The sequence below is a fragment of the Olea europaea genome, unplaced genomic scaffold (assembly GCF_002742605.1).
Source record: "Olea europaea var. sylvestris unplaced genomic scaffold, O_europaea_v1 scaffold112, whole genome shotgun sequence".
In the NCBI taxonomy this organism is placed as follows: Eukaryota; Viridiplantae; Streptophyta; class Magnoliopsida; order Lamiales; family Oleaceae; genus Olea; species Olea europaea.
Window position 1 is genome coordinate 513,529 of NW_019228573.1, and position 12,300 is coordinate 525,828.

General features: G+C 33.9%; 1 protein-coding gene across 3 annotated transcripts in view; it reads left to right on the forward strand.

The window, feature by feature from the left end:
* LOC111373385 (1,4-alpha-glucan-branching enzyme 3, chloroplastic/amyloplastic) overlaps positions 1-11,016 on the forward strand; it is a 12,269-nt gene extending 1,253 nt beyond the window's left edge. The window contains exons 4-21 of one of the 3 annotated variants that reach the window (XM_022995907.1): positions 435-1,112; positions 1,303-1,475; positions 1,579-1,668; positions 2,361-2,436; positions 3,430-3,537; positions 4,039-4,156; positions 4,277-4,378; positions 4,736-4,838; positions 6,606-6,743; positions 6,839-6,910; positions 7,073-7,162; positions 7,620-7,697; positions 7,770-7,880; positions 8,489-8,578; positions 9,114-9,218; positions 10,138-10,223; positions 10,349-10,403; positions 10,494-11,016. In XM_022995907.1, coding sequence (XP_022851675.1) covers positions 435-1,112; positions 1,303-1,475; positions 1,579-1,668; positions 2,361-2,436; positions 3,430-3,537; positions 4,039-4,156; positions 4,277-4,378; positions 4,736-4,838; positions 6,606-6,743; positions 6,839-6,910; positions 7,073-7,162; positions 7,620-7,697; positions 7,770-7,880; positions 8,489-8,578; positions 9,114-9,218; positions 10,138-10,223; positions 10,349-10,403; positions 10,494-10,526 — 2,306 coding nt within the window. In that variant the 3' untranslated portion in view covers positions 10,527-11,016. The other 2 variants (XM_022995908.1, XM_022995909.1) reach the window with 2 other exon arrangements.
* The last annotated feature ends 1,284 nt before the right edge of the window (positions 11,017-12,300 follow it).

Genomic DNA, 12,300 nt, shown 5'->3' on the forward strand with positions numbered 1-12,300 from the left:
GGGAGGATATAGATTTCATCTCGAAAAGTGAAAATAAGTAGCCTTTTGGATGATGTCATTCATTCAATGGCCTCTTATAAAGGTTTTGACATTTAATGTGAAAGTCTGAATTGTTAGATAAAAATGGCATACATGATTGAAGGGTGCATTATTTAAAAAGAAGGGATATAATTTTACCATACAACGTAGGTAGTATTATTATGTGACTTGAAGATTTGTTAGCTATGATAAGGAAAAAGCCACATATAACTTCAATTGTTTTGTGTTTTTGTCCATACCTGATACATATTAGAATAATTATGAATTATGTAACACGCTTAGTTTAGAACTCAGCCAATTCTAGGTTTAACCATTATACATGAAGTATACAAATTGTACCGAAGTACGATATTTCATATTCATTCAAAAAATGTGTACTGAACTTTTGGAATCAGGTGCTCGCTACTGTGCTCTTGTTGGCGATTTTAATGAGTGGTCACCAACGGAGAATAGTGCCAGAGAGGGTCATTTTGGACATGATGATTATGGGTACTGGTTTATTATTCTTGAAGATAAACTAAGGGAGGGAGAAGAACCAGATAAACTGTACTTTCAACAGTACAATTATGTTGATGATTATGATAAAGGTGACAATGGTGTTACAGTTGAAGAAATATTTAAAAAGGCAAATGATGAGTACTGGGAACCTGGTGAAGATCGTTTCATAAAATCACGCTATGAAGTTGCATCAAAGTTGTATGAGCAGATTTTTGGTCCTAATGGGCCTCAAACGGAAGACGAACTGGAAGAAATTCCAGATCCAGAGACAAGATACAAGACCTGGAAAGAGCAGCATAAAGATGATCCACCGAGCAACTTACCACCTTGTGATGTGATTGATAATGGAAAAGAATACGACATTTTCAATATTGTGGACGATCCTGTCTGGAGAGAGAAATTTCGTGCGAAGAAGCCTCCTATTGCCTATTGGTTGGAGACTAGAAAAGGACGAAAAGCATGGTTAAAGAAGTACACTCCTGGCATACCTCATTTAAGCAAATACAGGGTGTACTTCAACACTCCAACGGGGCCTTTGGAGCGAGTGCCTGCTTGGGCTACTTATGTCATTCCAGGTCAGCTAGCCTGCCTTGGATTTTCTTTGTTGCCTTACCAATATGGTTTCATCTAGCATGAAATTTTCTGCTGTTTGCCTGTATTTTTTGACAATTCCACTGTTTGATTTGGCTCTGAAATTACGTCAATCCCTTTTTATCCTAATTCAGTTATTTTCTTAATTCTTCATCTGTGGTTTTAAATATGCAGATGCAGATGGCAAGCAAGCTTTTGCAGTTCACTGGGAACCACCTCCAGAAAAAGCCTACAAATGGAAACACAAGCATCCAATAAAGCCAAAATCTTTGCGCATTTATGAGTGTCATGTTGGCATTAGTGGACAAGAGCCTAGAGTTGCTAGTTTCAGTGACTTCACCAAGAAGGCATCTCCTTGATTTGTTCAAGTTTCTGAATCTTTCAAGTATTTTTTTTTTTTTCTCTGTACTAGGTATTAAACAATGCTGTTCTTCATGATTATCATTGTAGGTTCTACCACATGTTAAGGAAGCTGGATACAATGCAATTCAATTGATTGGAGTTCTCGAGCACAAAGATTATTTCACTGTTGGTTATAGAGTGAGTGAGAGTTAAAAGCTAACTTCTTCATTTTCCTTTTCATGGCCGCGTATGGTGGAATACATAAGTGCATTAACGCACCAATTTGGTTATGGATTTCATTTTGCCTACATAAAAGACTTATGATTAATAAAATACCAAAAAGAAATAGAAAAAGATTGATGAGAAAATATCATATTGTTTTACACTGAGGGTAAAATTATAACTTTTTTTTTTCCTTCATTTTTTTCAAGGAAAAAGGTTATCTACTCATATTCTTTTCTGCCAGAAAGGACTTCATATATTCTTGATTGATGTGACATAGAACCTGAACTATAAAAATAGAATCTCAATTATTTGACCACAGTCGAACTGCCTCTCACACAGTTCATATGCATGTTTTTTCATTCTTAATTTTTCAGTGAACTGAAGCCTTTTGAACATCTTAAGTTTCTTCTTAATGCATATTTTTCAAATCATTATCTGTATGATTTTTTTGACGTTTGGCTGCCTCTCTGTATTGTGATTCTGGAAAGTTCATCATCTCCACCTTGACTGGTGGACTTTGTGCTGTATTAAACTAGATATTTTACACAATCCAAGCAGATAGTTTTTCGTGACATGCTACTAATGAATTTAGTATAGTTCTTCCCTCATGTTGAGCAATTTACTGTTGCTTCATGAGTATGGTTACATTGCTTGTCTGTATGCAGGTTACAAATTTCTATGCTGTTAGCAGCCGTTATGGCACCCCTGATGACTTCAAGCGTTTGGTGGATGAAGCCCATGGTAACTATTAATGTCACTATGATCAGAGTATTTATGGTTTTGTTAAGCCATTACTATAGATTTATCAGAGTTCATGTACTGTTATATTTGACTTACTCAAAACTTAAGAATTTTAAACACGATTTTGAAAATTGATGAACTTTATCTGGTTTTGGTAAAAACTATGAAGATGAAAACTCTGTAAGTATATGCTATTCCAAGTCTTTTTACATGGGAATACTTTCCTTACTCTGTATGTATTTGTGAGTAAATAACAATTACTTTCAACCATCATATTGAAAAGAAAAATTGAAAAAGAATTTTAAACTATAGATGATGTTAAGGTTTCTCCTGTTTGAGCTGTAAGAAAGGTTGCTAATTGTTACTGAATGTGGCTCAAACTACTTTGTATGATGGTGATGATTGAGTCCAGAAGTACTCTCAGACTGGAAATGAAAAACTAGAGCCCATTTATGGGCATTTTCTGGGCATTCAATCTTTTCTTTTATTTTCTCTGAGTAAATACAGAAGCCGTATTTAGTTTCCAATTCTTGTGGACCTTTTCTTCATTAGGTTCAATCATGCAAGCTTTTTGGAGGTTGTGACTCCAAATTTGTTTGTTAATGTTGCTTCTTCCTGCTTAAAAATGTAAAGTGGAGTTCGTCTGAAAGGTTTAAGCAAGTCTCCATTACAGTTAATGCTCCATCTTGTAGATTATTCTATTCTATTCCATTCCATCTCCTTTACCACAATAAATTCCAAGATTTTTAACATGGGTCTGTAGCTAGAGTAATCAACAAGCTTTTCCATTTTTCTCATCAATGCCATGTTGAACAGTTACTAGTTATTTTATTTGTCTGGCTCCGACTTCTCCTTGCCATTTCATTCTGTTTTAGGCTTTGTATATTACTTTCAGTTTTGAACAAGGTTTTGTAAGTTGGACCACCCTTATTTGTTGTTCATCTCAATCTAACACTAAAGTTGGTTACTTATTGCTCTTTTTATTTTCTGTAGGGCTTGGACTACTTGTCTTCTTAGATATTGTCCATTCGTATGCTGCAGCCGATGAAATGGTTGGATTATCACTTTTTGATGGATCAAATGATTGCTACTTTCATACTGGTAAACTTTGTTTAGAGATTAATCTTAGTATGCTCTCATGTTGGTTTAATATAGAACTAATTGGAGAAGATTTAAATGAAACAAACCACAAAATTTTTTGTTGTACAACTATGTATATTTCTTTTGTTGAATTACTCTCATTCAATGTCGAGTTGTGTATGAGTGCCATGTTTTTAAAGTGAAATTCACGTATTTTATTTTTTATTTTTTTTCCTGTCAAGTTCCATTGCATTTTCTAGCACGATACATACAAGTTGCATGTATTATATGGATTATGTATGTTTGCATGTTTCTATGAATGCATTTGTGATTGTGTAATCTGATCAGTACTGTGTTAGAAAAAGAAAGGGAATGCAAGCTATACACTCACAAAAACTTCTTTTTAAGTGTTTCCAAATGTTGCATGCTTCCTCCTAACACCTTGCATTGTGTTTCTACCACTTATTACTAGTTTTGGTTTCTATATCATATGGAAGTTCGTTCTTCTAACTTGTCTTTCAGTGAAGTATGTAACATTTTTTCCCTTAGGTAAAAGAGGTCATCATAAATTTTGGGGCACGAGAATGTTTAAATATGGAGATCATGATGTGCTGCACTTCCTTCTTTCAAATCTAAATTGGTAACTCTGTAGCACACTGGTGCTTCCTTTTAATGTCCTGAAGTCTCATGTGGTATAGGCTCATTCATTGTCTGATTTTGTGTTTGCATTTTTGACTGGCTGCTTGTTGATTTTTCACAGGTGGGTAGTGGAGTACCAGATTGATGGTTTCCATTTCCACTCTCTCCCATCAATGTTGTATACACACAATGGCTTTGCTTCTTTTACTGGTGATATGGAGGAGTAAGGTTTCTAAGACCTTGCTGTTACATGTGAGATGTAGTAGCTCTTGCATTATTGTGTCTCATGGCAAATAATTGATCCTAAATAATATATTTTTTGTTCTGTGTTGTAAATGATTTTCTTACTCAATCAGGTCGACTGGGCCTTGTTTTCACAGTTTTGTTATTGGTACTTTAGTATCTATGACAGGTCTAGTGTATTCACTTTTATGTGGCTTTATTTCTATGCTTTCGTATGTGACACTAATTAGGAGTCAAAATAAACAATATAAAGGTCATATTGAGATCATATGTCGTTACCTTACCTTCATTGATTTTTGAGTTTTCTTTGTCTGCAGATAATGGGTTTCTTTTGCAGGTACTGTAATCAGTATGTTGACAAAGATGCTTTGCTGTACCTCGTATTGGCAAATGAGATATTGCATGCTCTTCATCCTAATATTGTCACAATTGCTGAAGATGTAAGTAATTTCACTTATTTATTCAGTAGACTATGATAATGAATACATACATACATACATACATATGTATGTATGTATGTATGTATGTATATGTACATATACACGTATATATATATATTGGCACTCAATCTTCTTTTCTTCTAAACATTAAAAGGTGTACTCTAATATTCTTTGTTATTATGTATTCTTATGAATTAGGTCAATATGTCATAATACATGAGATATATTTTCCTTCTTAAAAAAGGATACACTTGGCTGTGTGGTATCGTAATCAATTTAAGTGTAAATCGCTTTGGCGAGAAATGGTTTTTATCTCATTTGCTTTGAAAACATTTTAATTGAAGTGAAATTGTCATGAAAATACTCAGTAATGTGTTCATTGCACCAATTAGTTTACTTCTGCAAGGTTGCTTTCATGACTGTTTAAACATACTTTGAAGAAAATGTGACATTTAAGCTCAACCCAATTAATGAACTACTAGAGTAATGAGGGAAGATGGAGAACGGTGACCTGAATTTATGGTCCAGTTACCCTTTTATTACTACAGAAGCAACAACCTATCTCGTACTTGGAGGGTTATTCCAGAGGCAACAACAACCCCATCCCCAATAATTTCCATTTTCCTAACTTCTAAATTTATGTGAAATAGTCGAAGTTGTGTTTCTGTTTTGTGGCTAAAGCACTGCCTCATGATTGTGGCAAGGACAATTTAATGGCCAAGTTTTGGTTCAGGCAGAACCATAGATGCGCTGCCATGAATAACTCTAGTTGAGTTGCAAAAATGGGTGTCTGGCTGCTACTAGATTGCTGGATGGTCAAAGGGCTATACCTTCTGATTTAAAGTTCAGTTTGGGGCACATATATGTCTCTCTCTTTTCTCTTCTTTTCTTTTTGATTTTTGACTTTTTTTTTTGGCGGATGAAATTTTATGACTTATAGAAACCTAACCTTTCCAAATTTTAACATGCTTTCTCTTCATAGATCGGAGGGGTGGAGGGGATCATAATGTTTTGAGAGCTACCATTGATGGCTATAAGACAGAAATAGATCAGTAAACTGAAGGTTTGATTGATTCATATTTGAGCATGAAACTCGAGGATGGAAAAGATAGAAAAGTGGAAATATAGAATCAGCTGGAAGTTTCATTTAAGCCACAATTATTATTATTATTATTATTATTATTATTATTATTATTATTATTATTATTATTATTATTATTATTATTATTATTATTATTTTATTTTATTTTATTTTATTTTATTTTATTATTTTTTAAGGAGTTCTTGATACACACACACACTCTCACACTTTGGAATGGCAAGCAAAATTACTTGAAGACAGAAATTTTATTTTGAAAAATACTGAAAGGGGCAAAATGCAGCATCTAAAATTACCTAAACATGCCACGATTATTTTGGGGCATTGGGTTAAAATATTTCAGGGTCAATATTTTTTCACTTGGCAGAAAATTATTTTGGCCCCTCACCTCCTGAGAATGAATTTTTATTAGTCAATTCTTCAGAAGTATAATGTTTGATTGTTCCTCTATGGAAAAGGCAGATCTCCTTGCAAGGAAAAAGTTGTTAATGTAGACTGCAGTAATGAATTCTCTTACATTAATTTATTTGCTTCTTAGCATGTGTTTTCAGTAATCAGAACCTAAGAACCAAAATATCTTCCATCCTATGGTAATTATGTTTTCGAAGCCATTGTCCTCTTTCACTGTGTCCTACTCACTTGTGGTTATTGTTGTAAATATTTCTTAGGCCACACTTTATCCTGGACTTTGTGAGCCAACTTCTCAAGGTGGTATGGGATTCGATTACTTTGTTAATCTCTCTGCATCAGAGATGTGGTTATCATTTCTTGAAAATGTTCCAGACCATGAATGGAGTATGAGTAAGGTCGTTTCATTCAACACTAGGTTTCTTTTTCCCTTGTAAAATGTTGTAGTACGTCAGTCTTGCTGATTATTCCTATGGTTTTTATTATTTCTTAGCTTGTCGACACCTTAATTGGCGAAAGAAACAATGCGGATAAGATGCTTTTGTATGCGGAAAATCACAACCAGGTCTTTCACAATCTTCTCTTATTATGATCTTTTATTAATTATTATATATATTTGTCTTTCTCTTCCCCTCACCCTTCTCTTCTGATAAGGAGTCTAATTAAATTGTCGTATTAATTGGTTATTATCTAAGTGGTTTGATAAATTATTTTTCTTGCTTGCCAGTCCATATCTGGGGGCCGGTCGTTTGCTGAAATCCTGTTTGGTTCTTCAAACACAGACGAATCATTGTTGAGAGGTTGTTCATTGCACAAGGTACACATTAACCATTTTTTATTCCTTGTAACATAAGGGTCTTTGTTTTCCTCAGTTTTGTCAACCCCACGCATTCCCTGTAGTTTTTCAACCCCACGCATTCCCTGCTGCTTTTGTAAATACCGGCAGTATTTTGTATACCTTACCTTTTGCTAAAAAAGAATTTAGCTGAAAATGAAGCATTTGTCTCAACACTTTTAAGATGTCATTTTGTTTTTCAGATAATTTTTTGACTCATAAATTTTGGTTTTATGGAAAATATGGGGTTCTTTTAATATTTAGCCTATTGCTAAAAATTGGGAAAACATGTTCCATTATCAGCAACAATTTCGCAAAATAAAATTTTTGGTTTTTCTCTCACTTTTATCAGTCTTTTCCCCATTTTCAGTTACTATTTTCCTGTGCTTTAGTTTATTCAACAGTAAAAAATTGTAATTATGATTTATTTATTTTCTAGATGATCAGATTAATTACTTTTACAATTGGTGGCCCATCATACCTTAATTTCATGGGAAATGAATTTGGGCACCCCAAGGTAAAGTTCTAATTTCCTAGCATATGTATAACAACATAATCTTCATAGATTTAATGATTTTACTTGTGCCAGAGAGTTGAGTTTCCAATGACAAGCAATGGTTTCTCATATTCACTTGCTAATCGCCATTGGGATCTTTTGGAAAATGATGGCCTGCACAGCAGATTGTTTGCTTTCGATAAGGTCAGTGTTGCTTCACCTGTTTTCGTGTTTCCGTCAATTTAACATGTTTTCTTTCCTCTTGAGCATCTTATTGCTGGAGTAACTTGGCTTTTGAATTTACATCCGTGCGAGGAAAAAAAATTCAATCCTGGTGCACTTATAGCATATTGTTGACCCACCTCATCTAAAATCTTAAGTTAGAGGCAATATCTGAATTTATTCTTCAACACGCCACATGGACATGTGCTTTAGCATTAGTACATTCTTTACACAAATGAAATGTCAGGTATGTATATGATTGTCTTCTGTTTTTGCTCTGGTGATAATTACTTCAACCAACCAAGGTTTTTATTGGCTGATTTCACCTTTTTCTAGCGGGAGACAACTAGGCATATTTATTTTAACAAGATTTTGGTTATCAATGGGATGGACGTTCCTGTGGATCGAACTAAAAGTTTTTAAAATAAACTTATTTATGCATAGACTTTATGGAAAATATCATAAACTTGTGTAGAAAAGAAAAATTCCCCTGAAGGGGTGGGGGAGGTGGATTGAATTATCAGTTGGCAGAAAAGATTGAACTACATCTTGATAAGCTACTGAGATTCTTATTTCTTTCTTACTTTCAGGATATGATGAAATTGGATGCAAATGAAAGAATACTTTTAAGAGGTTCAAGAGGGCTTCCCAGTATTCACCACGTGAACGACTCTACAATGGTATGACAACTTCCATTTGTAGCATACACCTTTGATTTTTTGTTTCTATTGCTGTGTGTGTGGTGCTTTCCATATAACAAATGACAATTGAGATGAGATGGAGAGATCCATGATAATGATAATGATTTAGTGTCTGCTCAGCTTGCTGAAATAATAAGTGAGAACTTGTGCAGAGTCATGTGATTTCCTTCTAACTTTCATTTAAATTTTCAGAACTTCTGGATTTGCACTTCATTTTTTCTCGGAAAAAGAAATATAATTCATTCTGATTTTTCTTGTGCTTTATGTTTTCTCACTGAAGTATATGAATCGTTTCCGATTGCAATTTGTCACATTAAAGTGCACTGCTGACCTTCATTTGGCATCCTTCTAGCTCATCTCTATGTTGGATTATCTGACTTCTCTGCATGATTACACCAAGAGGAAAATAACCATTTGTGACCTTTTGCATAATGCTTCCATGCTCAGCAGAGATTGCTTATGCTCTGTATTCTTATAAATATGCATATATCTGAGAAATTTCCTTGTGGAACAGGTAATATCTTATATAAGAGGTCCCTTTCTCTTGGTGTTCAATTTTCATCCAAAAAATTTGTATGAAAGATACAGTGTGGGTGTTGAAGAAGCTGGAGAGTATCAAGTAAGTGATGCATCAGATTTCTTTGGTAGTTTATGCATACATTTGGATTCGTATTAAAATCTTGTCAGTACATGTTATGGAGTCAGGTATGATTCTTTGATAAAATGCTTGCTGCTCCTGCATATATCTATCCGTACCTTTGACAATGTCCTCTTGGCTAGGAAAGTACTTCGGGGTCCTTTAGTGAATATTAATAATGCTATTTGGTAATTAAGTCCTTTATCCAAGTGCAGAAGCAGTCATTGGCTACATCCTGGATGTAGGTTAGTGTTACAAGCTGAAAGAAGAGGAAATCACATGTTCTCTCTCCACACCCCCACTAGAAAATACACAAAAAAGAAACAATGAATACGTGTAATCAAAATGTATTCATTGCCCGTTATGTGTATAGTATTCTTTTTCTACAATACGTTCGTGTTATAAAGTTCTAAAAGAGGGTGGCGAAGAATTGGCAATATATTTTCCCAAAGTTCGTTATCTCCATTTTTTCTTATCAGATTGAGGTCATATCGACCGAATAAAGGCGTGAATTATCTACATATAGCAAAAGAGGTAGAGATTTATTTATCTGTTTATTATTTTTTTTTTTAAGGAGAAAAGGGGAAGCTGGAAATTGGAATCACTAGATGATCATCTCGAGTACCTAGATGTTATCAGAATGATGGCAAAATACTTGTCTGAAAACTCTTAACAGTGGCAAGAATTGTGTGACCACTAATGGTAGCACGTGTTTGGACCCATTTACCATCCTCAGCAGTCAGCAGCTCACTTATTGAGTTGAAATTATGGCCTTTTATTAGTCTTTCTATATGCTTTCTCTTGTAGTTCATTACAGTGTTTCATCATTTCCAAGCTGGTCTGGCCAAACTCTGTGGACATTTCTTACCTTGTAACACAAATAGATGAATAACTGGCACAGGTCGTACTGAATACGGATGAAAAGACGTATGGAGGTCAAGGTTTAATTGGTCATGACCAGTATGTTCAAAGAACCATCAGTAGAAGGTGAGTTGCGATTTGCTCACCTTTCTTCCTATTTTGTCTGGGACTCACTGAGATATCTGTGTCATATCCTATATTTTATCTATCTACCTGTTCTTTGATATTGACGTAGAATTTTTAATTTGCAGAACTGATGGTGTAAGATTTTGCTTGGAAGTTCCATTGCCAAGTAGAACTGCTCAGGTCAGGATTATTATTAGATTATTATCATTTGTTTGAATACTCTGTAAAACATCTAGTGCCATAGTCTGGTGACAACTTTCCCTCCAGCAGGTCTACAAGTTAACACGTATCCTCAGAGTGTGATTCCTTATGCAGTCCAATCTGAAACGTACTTGGATTATCAAAGAATGGAAAATATGAAGCCTGATACGCAGCGTGAATTATTCAATAATTGCAGTAACAATTGCTCTTTATGATTCTGAATATTATGTCCATTGACTCGTGACTTGGTCCTGAATCTTGCTACCTGAACAAAGAATACCCTAAGTTCATGAAAGGGCATGATGTGGGCTGGCTTTTGCATCTAAGAAACTGCTAGTTTAAAACTAAGAGATGATTCACGATAAATCAACTTGCGGTTAATGGACCGGCGTTGTCTGCAGTAGGTTTACGTCGTTCAGAAGCAAGGATTTGTATCAAAGAAAGCTCGCCAAAGTTAATGTTGTGAATTTTCTTCGATTTTATAATGTTTCAGTGTTAAATTCTAGTGATGAACTGCTGTCAGAATCAGTTTATATCAAATAATACTGTAATACAGAGAGGCAATAATTTTGATTTGTATTTTTCATTGTAACTGTTGAGTGTATCATGATACTTGCAACTATCAAAAATAATGTAAATTATCAAAAGAAAATATATCTTTTAGATGAAGTGTTGGATATGTCAATTTATGTGACTATTTGAATTATTTAAACGATCCAAAATATTTCTTCTTGAAATTTTTCCTTTTTTAACAAATAACATTTATAAAACATAATTGTTAATATAAATTTGTTTTAAGCAATATATTTATACTTTTGTCTTTACGTTATATCAGTCTTCATATCAAGAGGGTATCTTCAATTTTCATTCTTAGGAACTAATTGATTTAGTTGATTATTCATGCCTTGAGAAGATTCTATGCAGGAATGGTTTCACTATTCTTGATGTGAGATCCGGAGAGGACGAAACCAATATCGACATAATTTACTGGTAGGTTATTTCCACAATCATTTAAATCGAACACAAAATGTTACCAAATAACATTATTTATCATACCATATTCGCAAGATTGAGAATTAAGAATTAAGCACGTTGATATGAGAAAATGTAATGCGATTTTATTTTGGTTAGATTTTTGAGCCTTCATCGTATGGTAACTTAAGCAAAGGAATAAAAATGGGGTGCTAGAAGCAATGCAATTTTTTGTAAGCTTTTATTGCCTTACAATAGGAAAATAACTCCAATGACTATTGACGTAATTACTCAAAACTTCAATAACTATTAGCACAATTAATCCGAGTTTGCAAGGTTGAATCTCGACTTATGCACAGGAATATAAAATGGGGTGCACAATTTGATGCCACTTTAAATGATAAACATCTTCTCTACAAAGTACGAACATGGGACTTCATTTTTTTAAATGTTTGATATTTAAAAATTATATTGTTGGGTTAATGAATGAGCTCGAATAATTATTTGAAAGATACTTTTAAAAGACTTTATCGAAGATTCCAAAACTTCCAAGTCAGTCTAGGAGTCACTAGCGTGGCAATTTTATTTTATTTATTTATTTTTGTTTCGTGTTTGTACATTGAAAAAAAAAAGTTTATCGGTTTGTCCTGTACAATTATTCTTATACTTTCTTATTTGATTTTATTAAACGAACGGTACATATTCGTGTCAAGTCAACACAATTATTAGAGCTACTTAAAAGTATGGTAATGGTACATCAATACAAAATTTGAAAATATATAATATTTTGATAGATTCGATTTTACGTGCACATCACATTAAAGTAATAGTGTATATTCGACAAAACATTAACTAGCTTGAGACATTTTCTAAAGGGGAGGGTAATGGAACCCATTACATTGTT